The 13,481-nt window shown below is 57.7% G+C and overlaps 2 protein-coding genes across 9 annotated transcripts; one reads left to right on the top strand and one right to left on the bottom strand.

The window, feature by feature from the left end:
- PDZD3 (PDZ domain containing 3) lies at positions 1-4,309 on the top strand. Of its 8 annotated transcripts, none has more exons than XM_036324022.1 (11): positions 1-190; positions 539-569; positions 648-743; positions 1,028-1,242; positions 1,472-1,661; positions 1,765-1,901; positions 2,120-2,324; positions 2,493-2,689; positions 2,779-3,006; positions 3,106-3,275; positions 3,690-4,309. In XM_036324022.1, the coding sequence occupies exons 1-11, from the start codon at positions 131-133 to the stop codon at positions 3,799-3,801; spliced, it is 1,641 nt and encodes a 546-aa protein (XP_036179915.1). In that variant the 5' UTR covers positions 1-130; the 3' UTR covers positions 3,802-4,309. The 8 variants fall into 8 exon arrangements, with proteins under 8 accessions (XP_036179915.1, XP_036179914.1, XP_036179913.1 ...); XM_036324021.1 differs by having other exon boundaries at positions 3-190; positions 542-569; positions 1,753-1,901; XM_036324020.1 differs by having other exon boundaries at positions 3-190; positions 1,753-1,901.
- A 1,336-nt stretch (positions 4,310-5,645) lies between these two features.
- Positions 5,646-12,200, bottom strand: CCDC153 (coiled-coil domain containing 153). The gene is made up of 6 exons (XM_036323968.1): positions 12,131-12,200; positions 10,849-10,914; positions 9,642-9,761; positions 9,049-9,141; positions 6,064-6,194; positions 5,646-5,825 (listed from the first exon to the last, which is right to left on the bottom strand). The coding sequence occupies exons 1-6, from the start codon at positions 12,198-12,200 to the stop codon at positions 5,646-5,648; spliced, it is 660 nt and encodes a 219-aa protein (XP_036179861.1).
- Between the last annotated feature and the right edge of the window lie 1,281 nt (positions 12,201-13,481).

Here is a 13,481-nt window from a genome sequence, read left to right as displayed (position 1 = left end):
CAGGTGCGAGAGGTGCGCGCGCGCGCGTGCTTCCCCAGGGACAAGACTCCCCCGACATACCCCGCTGCTTCCGAGCAGCGTCTTCAAGGAGGCGGGACTGGGGGGTCAGAGGGAAGGTCAGCTGATCTCCATGGACCTTGTCCCCACTCTGGGCGCCAGGTTGTTGATCCAGCTATGGAGACAGCTGCAGGTAGGAGCTGGAGGAGCCCCCGGAGGAGACCTCAGCAGCCAGGGGTGGCCGGAGGCTGAGGCCTAGGGACCAGGGCACACGATGTTGGGGCCTGGAGCCCCGGGACGCAGCCTGGAGGCGGGGGAAGAGGGCCTGGATGCCGCTACCGTCCTGGGCCACACCCTGTGCCGACGGCTAGGAGGGCTGTGCCCTAGCCTGGGGGAGGGGCGGGGAAGGAGGGGCAGGAAAGCCCCTTTTGGAGCAGAATGGAGGGTCGTGTTCTGAGTTAGGGGTTCCCCTCAGTCCTTTCAGTTAGTGAGCGCGGAAGGGGTGAGGAATGCGCCTCTCCCCCTCGCCCCTTTCGCCCAGCAGGTCTCCAGGAGGCAGCTCCCGTCGCCCTGTAAGTGGTGCCCTGGGAGGGGCTGGGCAAGGGCGGGAGGGGCTGGGGGAACCCCTCAGCTGACAGGAGCATCTCCAGTGGCGTTGGGGTCTCCTTGCAGGAAGTTTGAGTTTAACCCAAAGCTGGGCATTGATAATCCTGTCCTGTCCCTGGCGGAAGACCGTGGCCCCTCTGGTAACCCCCTCGCCCGCCCCTGGGCAGCCGTTCCTTTCCCCGGAGACCTCGCGGCCCCGCAGGCCCCCAGTCCCCTGGAGGCCACTCCCTCGGACTGGCCTCGGTTGGGAGTAACCACGGGGACAGAGGAGGCCAGGCATGTCCTTCTGTCCCGGCCCCGCTGCCCAACACCCAGCTGGGTACAAGTCCACCTGTGCCCTCCCAGAGGGCAGCGTCTGCTGGGCACAAGGTGACTAGCACTTGGGCCTCATCCCTCCTCCCATCTCTGCTGCCCCGCCCCCCAGATGTCTGGCCCCGCCCGGAGCGGCCCCGCTTCTGCCTGCTGAGCAAGGAGGAGGGCGGGAGCTTTGGCTTCCACCTGCAGCAGGAGCTGGGCGGGGCCCGCCACGTGGTGTGCCGGGTGGAGCCTGGCACCTCCGCCCAGCGGCAGGGTCTGCGCCAAGGAGACCGGATCCTGGGCGTGAACCGCCACGCGGTGGAGCAGGAAGCCTTGGAGGCGGTGAGGCTGCACCCCGCCCCCGGCCCCCCCCCCCCCCGCCCGCTTTGGAGAAGCCGCCGCCTGGCGGGACGCCTCCCTCCCCTCCCCCACCTCCCGGAGTGAGGGGTGCCCCGTCAGAACAGCTGGGAAAGGCATCTGGAGAGCTGGTTCTGGGGTGGAGAGTGTAGGTGCCAGGGACAGGACTGGAAGGGGCGCCGGGCCGCTCCACCCTCGCCCACCCTCCCTCCAGGTGGCGCGCCTCATCCGGGCCAGCGGCCCGCGGGTGCTGCTGGCGGTGGTGGCGGGGCCGGCGCTCGACGCGGCCCGAGCCCAGCAGGGCGACGGCGCCCTTCTCTGTCCCACCCTCGGCCCCGGGGTCCGGCCCCGGCTGTGCCACATCGTGAGAGACGAGGGTGGCTTTGGCTTCAGCGTCACCCACGGTGAGCTCCGAGGCTGGGGTGGGGGGGTCAGGGGGCCTCGGCTGGCCCTGGGCAGCCAGACTCACACTTGCTTTTGTGTGTGTGTGGGGAGGGGGACCTCCAGAACATCAAGGCTCTTTCTGGTTGGTGCTGAGTCCTGGAGGAGCCGCCGAGCGGGCAGGGGTGCCCCCGGGGGCCCGGCTGCTGGAGGTGAACGGGGTCGGCGTGGAGACGCTCACGCACAGCCAGCTCAGCAGGCGGGTAGGCGGCTCCCCACCGCCCTCTCCCTGGCCGCCCTGCCTCGGAGCAGACGCCTCGGCCCGAGCCCCTGATCTGCTCCTGCATCCCCATCACCCCTTCCCTGTCCAGTGTGCGCTGTGCCCTCTCCCTCCCCCAGTGCCTCCTGCCTGGGCTGGCAGAGGGGCTGTGAAGGGGCGCCCGCCCCCCGCTGGTCCTGAGGCCCTGCTGGGTCCCCACAGCTTTGGCAGAGTGGCGAGCAGGTGACGCTGCTGGTGGCAGCGCCCGAGGTGGAGGAGCAGTGTCGCCAGCGGGGAATGCCCCTGGCCGCACCCCTGGCAGAGGGCTGGGCCCTGCCCACCAGGCCCCGCTGTCTGCACCTGGAGAAAGGGCCCCAGGGCTTCGGGTTCTTGCTCCGGGAGGAGAAGGGCCTTGGTGGTCGCCTCGGTGAGTGGGAGCCCGCGGGTCGGGGGGTGGGCACAGCGTCTATGTGCACCTACCTCTCGGGTGTCCCTGTCTGCGCCCAGCCCTGACCTGCTGGGGACCCTGTCCGTCCCTTGTGCCTGGCTGACTTGGGGAGCCAGGGGAGGAGCCGTGAGCTTGTCTGTGTCCCAGGGCAGTTCCTGTGGGAGGTGGACCCAGGGCTGCCGGCCGACAAGGCTGGGATGCAGGCTGGGGACCGGCTGGTGGCCGTGGCCGGGGAGAGCGTGGAGGGGCTGGGCCACGAGGAGACGGTGTCCAGGATCCGAGCTCAGGGCTCCCGCGTGGCCCTCACTGTCGTGGACCCCGAGGCTGACCGCTTCTTCAGAATGGTGCGGCCGGAGGCGGGGCAGGGCGGAGGGGCCGCACGCAGAGGCGCGGGCGGAGGGAGCAGCGGGTCTGTCCTCTCCGCCTCCTCCAGGTGCGCTTGTCCCCGCTGCTCTTCCTGGAGAACGCAGAAGCCCCCGCCTCGCCCCAGAGCACCCGCTCGGCCTCCGGGGCTGAGACCGAGGACGCCCCAGGTGCAGACACAGCCCTGCCTCGTGCTCCGCGTGGCTCCCGCCAGTGCTGCTTGTACCCCGGGCCTGGCGGCGGCTATGGCTTCCGCCTCAGCTACGTGGCCAGCGGGCCTCGCCTCTCCATCTCCCAGGTGAGGGACGCTCACGGGCCTTCCCTCCTGCGGCACCTGCCTCCGCTGCCTCCCAGGCCCTGAGAGGGTTCCCTGCGCTGCCTCTCACCCCGCCTCCAGGTGACTCCAGGGAGCTCGGCTGCCCGGGCGGGGCTGCAGCAGGGCGATGAGATTCTGGAGGTGAACGGGCGCCCTGTGGACGGAGAGGACGATGTGGACAGGCTCCACCAGCTGGCCGAGGCCGAGCCACCGCTGTGCCTGAAGCTGGGGGCCAGGTCTCCGCGGGGCTGGTAAGCATGGGTCCCCGGGGCCCTGGAGGTGAGGAAGGAGAGACAGAGGGACTATGAGCAGCTGGGGAATGACCAAGCGGAGCCAGAGAGGTGGGCAGAGCAGGGGGAAGCAGGGTGGGGGGCACGGAGGGTGGGGCTCTAGGCCATGGTCCGTGGGAAGAGAAGGACGATGGAGACGTCCCATTCCTGGGCATTCCAGGGCAAAGGAGCTCTGCCGGCCCTTGAGTGACCTCCCCCCTCCCTCCCTGCTCAGGAGTGGGCTGTAGCCTCGGATCTGGCGGAGCGCTCCCCTCCTCGGCCCAGGCCAGGCCAGTAGGTAGCTTCCCTGCCTTCCCGCTCCAGCGGGGCGGGTGGGAGCTGGAGCTCTGGACGCTGGAAACAGTCACAGGCTGCCCAGCCTCCCTGCCTTCCCAGCCCATCTCCCAGAGGAGGGTGTGGTCAGAGGCCTGCGGTGGCCCACCCGGCTGCTCCCCTCGGACTCCAGAGGAAGCTATGCGGGAACCCAGGACGCTGTGCCCCAGGATGAAGTTCTGCCTGCGATGAGTGCTGTGATTTTGCGATTTGTAAAACAAAATACATATTTGGTCTTCAGACGCTTCCTGGCACAGAGCTCCTACAACCCTTGGAATTTCCTCGGCAATTAGAGCAACCAAGGGGTCTTTTGTGATTCATAAAGTGCTTCTTGCAACCTAATTTTGTTAATGAGGTGACTTTTGGAAGCCTCTAAGGATGGGGAGGGAATGGTTGCCAGGGGAACCAATGGGGTTGAAACTTTCTGCCCTATCCCCCTCCTTACCCTCCCTCCTGGGCTCTTGGGAGGGGAGAGGGGCTAGAGCGTTAATGAACCCCCAGTGATGTCATCAGTCATGCTGCTGTGATGAAGCCTCCATAAAAACCCAAAACACGTGGAGGTGCCCGGAGGGGAGGGGGTGTCCATGGCCAGGGCAGGCACTCTCGTGCTCATGCCCACTCCAGGCGGCTCTACCTTCGGGCTGTTTCTGAATTGTACCCTGTATAATAAACTGTAGACTGTTTCCCTGAGTTCTATGAGCCCCTCTAGCAAATGGTAGAGGGTTGTGGGAACCTCTGATGCATAGCCCGTTGGTCAGAAGCGCAGGTGACCCCTGTACTTGAGGATGGTGTCTTGTGGAATTGAGTCCTTAACCTGTGTAGAGTGTCAGAATTGAGTTAAACTGTAGGACACTGAACTGGTATCCACAGAAGAGGTGGAGAATGTCTTAGTATGGGAAAGCTCCTCCATGTTTGGTGACCGGAAGTAAAGTTGCACCGAGTGCGTTCTCATAGAAAAGAGAAACACAGACTTTTCCCTTGTTGGTGGGCCGTGGGGCCCGCTAGAAGCCATCTGGAAGTTGCCCTGGGCAGGACTCCAGAACTCCTGGATGGATTGCAAGAGTTTGGAGACCAGTCACACTGTCCCTCTGTGAGCCCCGCAAGACTGCGGGCTGTGCCTGACCACTGCTGGTCTATTACAGAAATGACCTTCCCCCACCATCCTGCCTGCCTGTGTTTGTGTGGGTGAGGGTCTGAGGCTATTGTTCAAAGGGACAAAAGGAGCCCCATGCTCAAGGGGTGGGGAACCTTTTTTCTGCCAAGGGCCATTTGGATATGTATAACATCATTCAAGGGCCATACGAAATTATCAACTTAAAAATTAGCCTGCCCAGCTGGCGTGGCTCAGTGGTTAAGTGTCGCCCTATGAATAAGGAAGTTGGGGTTCGATTCCTGGTCAGGGCATATGCCCAGGTTGTGGGCTCAATCCCCAGTGTGGGGTGTGCAGGAGGCAGCCGATCAATGATTCTGTCATCATTGATGTTTCTATCTCCCTCTCCCTTCCTCTCTGAAATCAATAAAAATATATTTGAGCCCTAACTGGTTTGGCTCAGTGGATAGAGCATCGGCCTGCGGACTCAAGGGTCCCGGGTTTGGTTCCGGTCAAGGGCATGTACCTTGGTTGCGGGCTCATCCCCAGGAGGGGGTGTGCAGGAGGCAGCTGGTCAATGTTTCTCTCTCATCAATGTTTCTAACTTTCTATTCCTCTCCCTTCCTCTCTGTAAAAAAAAATCAATAAAATATATTTAAAAATATATATATATATTTGAAAATAAAAATTAGCCTGCTATATTTGGTCAAACATTTAATTAACTCACCCCTAATGCCTTGGCAGGGCCAGACCATATAGGCCTACAGGTCCGGACGTTCCCACCCCTGCTCTAGGAGCAGGTCTAAGACCTTGTCAGATTTCTCTCCCATCATTCAGTCTTTGGGCTAATGGGTCAGCCCAGAACCAAGATGTTCCCATGAGAGGCACTCATCTTCGCCAAAAAGCTTCAACCATAGTTCTGTTGACTTCTACATCAAGGCGGCTTTCTTGCTGGGCTCCAGAGGCCCCGGAGGCTGTTTGCACAGGTCCAGGGGGTTGAGTCCAAGCTGCCAGAGCTGCTCCTGGTGCCTGGCGTGGAGTCTCAGCCCCACGCCACCCCACCGAGGCTCAAGGGCTCTCAGCTTAGCCAGGAGCTGGTCCAGGCTGCCCTGCAGACACCACGCCTCAGGCTCCGGGAAGGGAGAGGGAGCGTGAGGGGTGCCCGGGTGGGTCTACATGCTTTCCTTGCCAGTGTTTTCTTCAAGTGATTGGTCTTAGTGGGTGGGCATGGTTGCATCCTCTCAAGATAGAGCTGAGTTCCCTGTGGGGATCTGCTTCTCTTGCCCCTGGTCTGCGGTGATGGGGGAGCACTGCGTATGGGTGGCTGGGTTCAGAGGGTGAGCTTACCTGTAAGATTTCCTCACACTTGGCCTCCACATCTGACACGTGGGTCTGGAGCTGAGCCCGAGTCTCGTCCCGCTCCCTGAGGGCCTGCTTGGCCACTCCCTGCGCAGCTGCAGTCTCTGCCCGGCGCATCTCTGGGGAGTGGGCAGAGGATGAAAGAGGACAGGATGGCGACACTGCCCTTGAACAGAGTCTCCAATGGCACACAAAAGGGGGACTTGAGTGGGATTCTTCCAGATTCCCCCAGGGTCATTGATTCCCTGTGGTCACTATAGGGAGTTGAAGTTCTGTTGGGGTGCAGTGGAGAGACTAGAGGGCTTGGGACAAGAGATCTGGGTCCCACTCTGCTTGTCACTTACTCCTGCGTAGCATGGGCATGCCTCTCTCTGAGCCTCAGTTTCTTCATCTTTAAAGAGAAAATGTCACACCCTGGCCGGGTTCTCGGTTGGAGAATTGTCCCATACACAGAAAGGTTGTGGGTTCAATTCCCAGTCAGTGCACCTACCTAGGTTGTGTGTTTGATCCCTGGTCAGGGCACATATGGGAGGCAACTGATTGATGTTTCTCTCTCTCTCTCTCTCTCTCTCTCTCTCTCTCTCTCTCTCTCTCTCTCTCTCTCTCTTCCCCCCTCTCTAAAAATCAATAAACATATCCTCAGGTGAAGGTTAAAAAAAAGAAAAGAGAATGTCACACACTTCGCAGGCTTGCTATGAACAATGTAGATGTGATTGTGCACGTGAAGCACCTGTAAATAATGATTTTATTGAAATTTGAGATCAGGCAAAGAATAGGGAAGGAATTCAGGGTCTGCCTGGCAGGTAAGCAACTCTTGAACCATCTACAGCTAAACTAAAGCTATTTTAGGACAAGAAAACGCTGAAGCCTGCGTGGTAAGAAACCGTGTATGCCAAGCTGACCTATTTCAGCTCTACCCAGTAACCAAGAAGGAAGAAAGCAAAAACTCCTGTTTTTAAAATATACTAGTATTTGCTTATTTGGGAGGCTTATTCATTTATTTAGCGAACAGTTATTTAGGATCCACCATGGTGCAGGGAATGCACCTCTGTGACCATCTCCAGCATGGTGGGCTTTTTAAAAAATACATTTTTAGTGATTTCAGAGAGAGGAAGGGAGAGGGAGAGATAGAAACATCAATGATGACAGAGAAGTATTGATTAGCTGCCTCCTGCACGCCCCCTACTGGGAATCAAGCCCACAACCCAGGCATGTGCTCTTGACCAGAATCGAACCTGGGACCCTTCGGTCCACAGGCTGACGGTCTATCCTCTGAGCCACACCAGCCAGGGCAGCATGGTGGGCTTTGGATGGGATTTACTGAACTTCCCCAGGGCAGGCAGAGTTCAGGGAGGAGGGAGGGGGCAAACATGGTGGAAACCCCCTAGGCGTCTGCCTCAGCTAGACAGGGGTGGGGGAGTCAATAGAAAGGCCTCAGCCCAATGTTTTTTATTTTTATTTTTTTTAAATATATTTTATTGATTTTTTACAGAGAGGAAGGGAGAGAGATAGAGAGTTAGAAACATCGGTGAGCCGAAACCGGTTTGGCTCAGTGGATAGAGCGTCGGCTTGCGGACTGAAAGGTCCCAGGTTCGATTCCGGTCAAGGGCATGTACTTGGGTTGCGGGCACGTCCCCTGTAGGGGATGTGCAGGAGGCAGCTGATCGATGTTTCTCTCTCATCGATGTTTCTAACTCTATCTCTCTCCCTTCCTCTCTGTGGAAAATCAATAAAATATATTAAAAAAAAAAAAAAAGAAACATTGATGAGAGAGAAACATCGATCAGCTGCCTCCTGCACATCTCCTACTGGGGATGTGCCCGCAACCCAAGTACATGCCCTTGACCGGAATTGAACCTGGGACCTTTCAGTCTGCAAGCCGACCTGGGACCTTTCAGTCTGCAAGCCGACGCTCTATCCACTGAGCCAAACCGGTTTCGGCCCAATGTTGTTTAAATGGCCCAATGGGAACAGCAAGACTTAGGCGATGTGTTAGGAAACAGGTGACCAAATAGTACCCAGCCAATGAGGAATTGGAGGAGGGACTAAATAAATAGGCTGTGTTCCCTGCCCCACGTGTGTGCCTGTACAATGGGCCACCACTCTCGTCAGTGTTATTAAAAGTCTCATTTTCACCCTAGCTGGTTTGGCTCATTGAATAGAGCGTCGGCCTGCGGACTAAAGGGTCCTGAGTTCTATTCCGGTCAAGGGTGTGTGTATGCCCGGGTTGTGGGCTTGATCCCCAGTAGGATAAAAAAAAAAAAAGCTGACAGAATAATCTAAACTTAAAAAAAAGTCCCATTTTCACCATGCTTCTGTTTCCCAGCCCAACATTTGAAATTCGGACAGGTGAGCCATTTCTCACGGTGGCGTAGGCCTTGAAGATATGAAAGTAAACAAGCCACACATTTCCCTGAGTTTTGTTGCAAAAGTCAGCCAGACTAAGGGAATATATTTTGCTTAGGAAAGATGCAGTGGTGGGAGGAACAGCTGGGTTTGGAGAAGCCATTGAAAGGGGAAATGGGATGAGAGACTTGTCTTCTTTACTTAAGATTAAAAAAAATTTTTTTTATTGATTTCAGAGAGGAAGGGAGAGGAAGAGAGAGAGAAACATCAATGATGAGAGAGAATCATTGATCGGCTGCTTCCTGCAGGCCCCACACTGGGAATTGAACCCGCAACCCTGGCATGTGCCCTTGACTGGGAATCGAACCCTGACCTCCTGGTTCATAGGTAGACGCTCAATCACTGAGCCACGCTGGTCAGATTTCACTTAAGATTTATTAAAATCTTAAGGTAACTTAAGATCTTTGACATCCTGTACCCGCTGTTCTAGTCCGCAAAGGCAGGAGAGGCCGTGGGGGAAAGTGATTAAAGAGCCAGGACTGCAGTCTTCTGGAGAAAGACCCTCTAGTCCGCCTCAGGCCGACCTCAGTGACCCTCTTTGAGAAAGGCTAGGGGACAGGATCCTACCGAGCTGCTCCCGAAGGCCTCTGTCTTCTTCCTCCCGCTGCCTGCCGCCAGCCTCCACTTCCGCCCTGAGCGCCTGGCACTGGCGACGCATCTCTGTGGGGGCAGTGAGCAGCCAGGTGGGGTGGAGGGGGAGGAAGAGGGGCATTGTGGGTGTGAGTGGCTCTGCTTAGTCCCGTGGGACAAGACCACAATGACCTTCATGGCTCTCGTGGTGCTTCTGGGGAGCGGAGGGGCCCCAGAACCTGAGACCCGCGCATGGACCAGGCCCGGCTTCCATGCCAGCTCAGGACGGGGTGGCAGCCTGCCCCTGCTCCCTCCCACGGGGTGAATGAAATTAAGGCGAGGACTGCATTTGTAACCCACAGAGCATCCACAGGGCGGCATCAGGCATCCTGGAAGGCCCCTTCCCAGAACCCCGAGGCCCTCCTCTCCTCCCTGCCGGTCCTGCCTGGGCTGGCTCTGCTGGGAAGCCTGAGACCAGCATGGCAGGTGGAAGCCTCCGGGCCTCACTTCCCTGCATCCTCTGGCCTCTGGGCTGTCCTCCCAGCCCCCCTGCTGCCCCCTGCTGCCCCCCTGCTTGGCCGATCACCTACCTGCATAGACGGCCTTCCCTTCCCTTCGGGCCTCCTCCAGCTCAGCCTCCAGCCCTTGCAGTCTCTGCCTCAGCTGGTCTTCTGAAGCCCTGGCTCGCCGGGCCTCACCCCTCCGCAGAGCTGGGAACAGGGCCAGAGCTCTCAGGACCCCCAGGGGACCCCCCTGCGCCAGCCTCCACGGGCCTGAGGGACTGACTCTGCCCGCCTCCGGGCACCTGGCAGCGGGCTTCCAGTCGGTCTCATTCTGCCTGCCCATCCCCGATCTGACAGGTGCTTCATTGCTAAGAGGCAAAAACTCCCTTTCTGTTCTGGCTCCTTAGCCCTCACTGCCCACCCCTTCCTCACAATCCCAACTTGTGACTATCTTTCCCTTTAGGGCAGCGGTTCTCAACCTGTGGGTCCCGACCCCTTCACAGGGGTCGCCTAAGACCATCGGAAAACACATATATAATTACATATTGTTTTTGTGATTAATCACTATGCTTTAATTATGTTCCATTTGTAACAACGAAAATACATCCTCATATCAGATATTTACATGACGATTCATAACAGTAGCAACATTACAGATATGAAGTAGCAACGAAACTAATTTTATGGTTGGGGGTCACCACAACATGAGGAACTGTATTAAAGCGTTGTGGCATCAGGAAGGTTGAGAACCACTGCTTTAGGGGATGTTAGAGATCAGCTCAGCCCCCACCCTAGCTCCAACCCTCCAAGCCCTGAGGATAAAGAAATTGCCTGGCCGGTGTGGCTCAGGGGTTGAGCATCGACCTATGAACTAGGAGGTCACGGTTCGATTCTGGTCAGGGCACATGCCCAGGTTGTGGGCTTGATCCCTCGTGTGCAGTGTGCAAGAGGCAGCTGATCAATGATTCTCTCTTATCATTGATGTTTTTGTCTCTCCCTCTCCTTTCCTCTCTGAAATCAATAACATATATTTAAAGAAAAAGGATACAGCCCTGGCCGGTTTGGCTCAGTGGATAGAGCGTTGGCCTGCAGACTGAAAGGTCCCAGGTTCGATTCAGGTCAAGGGCATGTACCTGGGTTGCGGACACAGCTGATCAATGTTTCTCTCTATCCCTCTCCCTTCCTCTCTGTAAAAAATCAATAAAATGTATTTAAGAAAAAAAGAGAGAGAGAGAAAGGATACAGACATGCCCACCGGCTCACTGCGATGGCCCCGAGCTCCCATCCTTCTTACCGAGGTGGCCTCGGAGCAGCTCCTTCTCCAGCGCTGCCAGCCCGCCAGCGGATTCCGCCTCCACACCTGCCGCAGGTGGCAGAGCCTCAGCGTCCTGGGCCTCAGCCCCCCCTGCCCGCACGCTCGGGGCTCTCTTCCTATGTGAGGGCTCCCTGGCAGCAGCTTCTACTGGCCCCCCCGTCCCCCGCCTAGCACAGACATGTGGAATGAATGTGCAGGAAGGCACAGAGCCGGAGAGGGGCTCAGGGAGGGGTGGGTGCCAGTGTCCCCACGCTCCCAGCTTCGTGGGGGCTGGATGTGAGGATATGAAGGGGAGGTCAGGAAAGCTCCATCCTGCCCTGGCCGGTTTGGCTCAGTGGATAGAGCGTCGGCCTGCGGACTGAAGGGTCCCAGGTTCGATTCCGGTCAAGGGCATGTACCTGGGTTGCGGGCACATCCCCAGTGGGGGGTGTGCAGGAGGCAGCTGATCGATGTTTCTCTCTCATCGGTGTTTCTAACTATCCCTCTCCCTTCCTCTCTGTAAAAAATCAATAAAATATATTTAAAAAGAAAAGAAAGCTCCATTCTGCCGGGCCCGTGTGGCTCAGGGCTTGAGCCTCAACCTATGAACCAGGAGGTCACAGTTCGATTCCTGGTCAGGGCACATGCCCAGGTTGCCGGCTCCATCCCCAGTGTGGGGTGTGCAGGAGGCAGCCGATCGATGATTCTCTCTCATCATTGATGTTTCTCTCGCTCTCTCCCTCTCCCTTCCTCTCTCAAATCAATAAAAATGTTGTTGGTTTAAAAAAAAGAAAAGAAGGCCTGTGGAGAACCCCACCCGATCCTTTTGCTGACCCAGACCTCTGTCCCCGCCGCCGCCCACCCTCTCGCCGCTCACCATTCTCCTTTGGCGCAGTGCCTTACACCAGAAGGAGGAGGCCACCGCGGGGTTTGAGCTGAGTCCCACTACCTCGGAGGACGCCCCTCCTCCCCGTTCAGGCCCCTAAGCCAGGAGGCCTCCATTACCTCTTCCCCTCCACCCCTGCAGGAGGCCCAGCAGCCCCCCTGGGGCTTCATTCACTCCCACTCCTTTTCTCCTGTTTTCCGGTTGTATATAAATCTCCTTGTTGACAATAAATTATTTTTTTTTATTAAGAAAAAAAAAAAAAAAGAAAGAAAAGAAAAGAAAGGAAAGCAGCTCCATCAGCTGTGCAGAGGGCTGGCTTCTCTCTGGAGCACCGCTGCTTGGGCTCCGAGCCGGGGCCGGGGAAGCCGGGACACCCGCCTCCACCAGCCGGCTCACCAGGGCCGGCACTCCTTTTCTTCGTCCGCGCTCCGGCTTTCATCCTTTCCTTTTTGGTCTTAGGTGGCATCTCCGTGCTGTCCTGGGGGAGGGGGGACGTGTATGTAGGCCTGGGCATAGGGGTGCTTTCCTGAGCCCTAGATTGAACCAGGAGTCCCAGGAGTGGGAGAGTTCTAGGCTCCAAATCCGTCTCTTAGCCTTTTCCCTTGGTCTCCCGGGACCCTGAGGCGAGGCTGGCATCCGGGGATGATGGCGCTGTTTCTCGCTGCACGCCAGGCTCTAGGCCAGCCGTGGGCAAACTATGGCCCGCGGGCCGGATCCGGCCCGATTGAAATGAATAAAACTAAAAAAAAAAAAAAAAAAAAAAGACCGTACCCTTTTATGTAATGATGTTCACTTTGAATTTATATTAGTTCACACAAACACTCCATCCATGCTTTGTTCCGGCCCTCCGGTCCAGTTTAAGAACCCATTGTGGCCCTCGAGTCAAAAAGTTTGCCCACCCCTGGTCTAGGCACAGAAACCACTCCTCTCCATCTTCTTTTGGAGAAAACAAATCCCAGTCCCTGGTCCCTGGTCCCTTCCCCCTTCCCCCTTCCCAAGATCTTGACCCTGCCCCTTCCTACCTATCGGACCCTCTCGGCCTCCGCTGTTTCCCTGGGGAGGGAGCCCCGCATGGGTGGGGAGGGGCAGAGCAAAGGCCCAACCAGCGGGAGCCTGAGGAGGAGCCCCGGGTCTGGGAGCCAATCTAGGGCGCACGCCCTTCGGGGGCAGGACGCAGCTGGCAGGCCGGGCTTCCTGAGCCTGCGTGTTGCCCAGGCAACGGGAAACAAGTTCACCAGAAGGTGGAGCGACTAAACACAAAGCTTAAAGCGCCAGGTGCCGGAGGGCGGGTTCCCTCCCTATTCCCAAACCCAGGGGTTGGAGAGGTCAGGGCTTCGGCCCATTAGCTATGGTTGCATGCGGCACCGCCTGTGAATGGAGACGTACCCAGGACAGGTCTACACATCTGGAATCATGCTGCTGTGTGGACACAGAGACAAAGGGCTGACAGTAGCCATTTGGGAAAAAAAACCTATTTTTGCTTTTAAAATTTTAATTATTGATTTTAGGGGGACGGGAGAAGCATCAGTTTGCTGTTCCACTTACCTATGCATCATTGGTTGGTTCTTGCCTGTGCCCTGACCGGGACGGAACCCACACCCTCTGTGTATCTGGGCCGGCTCTAACCACTGAGCACACAGCCAGGACTCACGTGGAGCCACTGACATCCCGGGGTCGCATCCTCAAAATGACAGTATTAGACTCAGAACGGAAGCTCCCCCTCCGAAGGCAGGTATGGGGCATGTGG

The sequence above is a fragment of the Myotis myotis genome, unplaced genomic scaffold, assembly GCF_014108235.1.
Source record: "Myotis myotis isolate mMyoMyo1 unplaced genomic scaffold, mMyoMyo1.p scaffold_m19_p_10, whole genome shotgun sequence".
NCBI lineage: Eukaryota > Metazoa > Chordata > Mammalia > Chiroptera > Vespertilionidae > Myotis > Myotis myotis.
The sequence above is the reverse complement of the archived record's forward strand: the minus strand, read 5'-3'. Positions and strand labels throughout refer to the sequence as shown.

What these genes read in the sequence shown, in the direction of transcription:
- PDZD3 (XM_036324020.1), top strand. Translation starts at nt 131, where the DNA reads ATGGACCTTGTCCCCACTCTGGGCGCCAGGTTGTTGATCCAGCTATGG. An exon ending in TGGCTTCAGCGTCACCCACG is followed by an intron (nt 1,662 to 1,752) that starts GTGAGCTCCGAG and finishes GTGTGTGGGGAG; the next exon opens with GGGGACCTCCAGAACATCAA. An exon ending in CTGACCGCTTCTTCAGAATG is followed by an intron (nt 2,690 to 2,778) that starts GTGCGGCCGGAG and finishes CGCCTCCTCCAG; the next exon opens with GTGCGCTTGTCCCCGCTGCT.
- CCDC153 (XM_036323968.1), bottom strand. Translation starts at nt 12,200, where the DNA reads ATGCCACCTAAGACCAAAAAGGAAAGGATGAAAGCCGGAGCGCGGACG. An exon ending in GAAAAGGAGTGCCGGCCCTG is followed by an intron (nt 10,915 to 12,130) that starts GTGAGCCGGCTG and finishes CACCTGCGGCAG; the next exon opens with GTGTGGAGGCGGAATCCGCT. An exon ending in AGGGAAGGCCGTCTATGCAG is followed by an intron (nt 9,142 to 9,641) that starts GTAGGTGATCGG and finishes CTGCCCCCACAG; the next exon opens with AGATGCGTCGCCAGTGCCAG.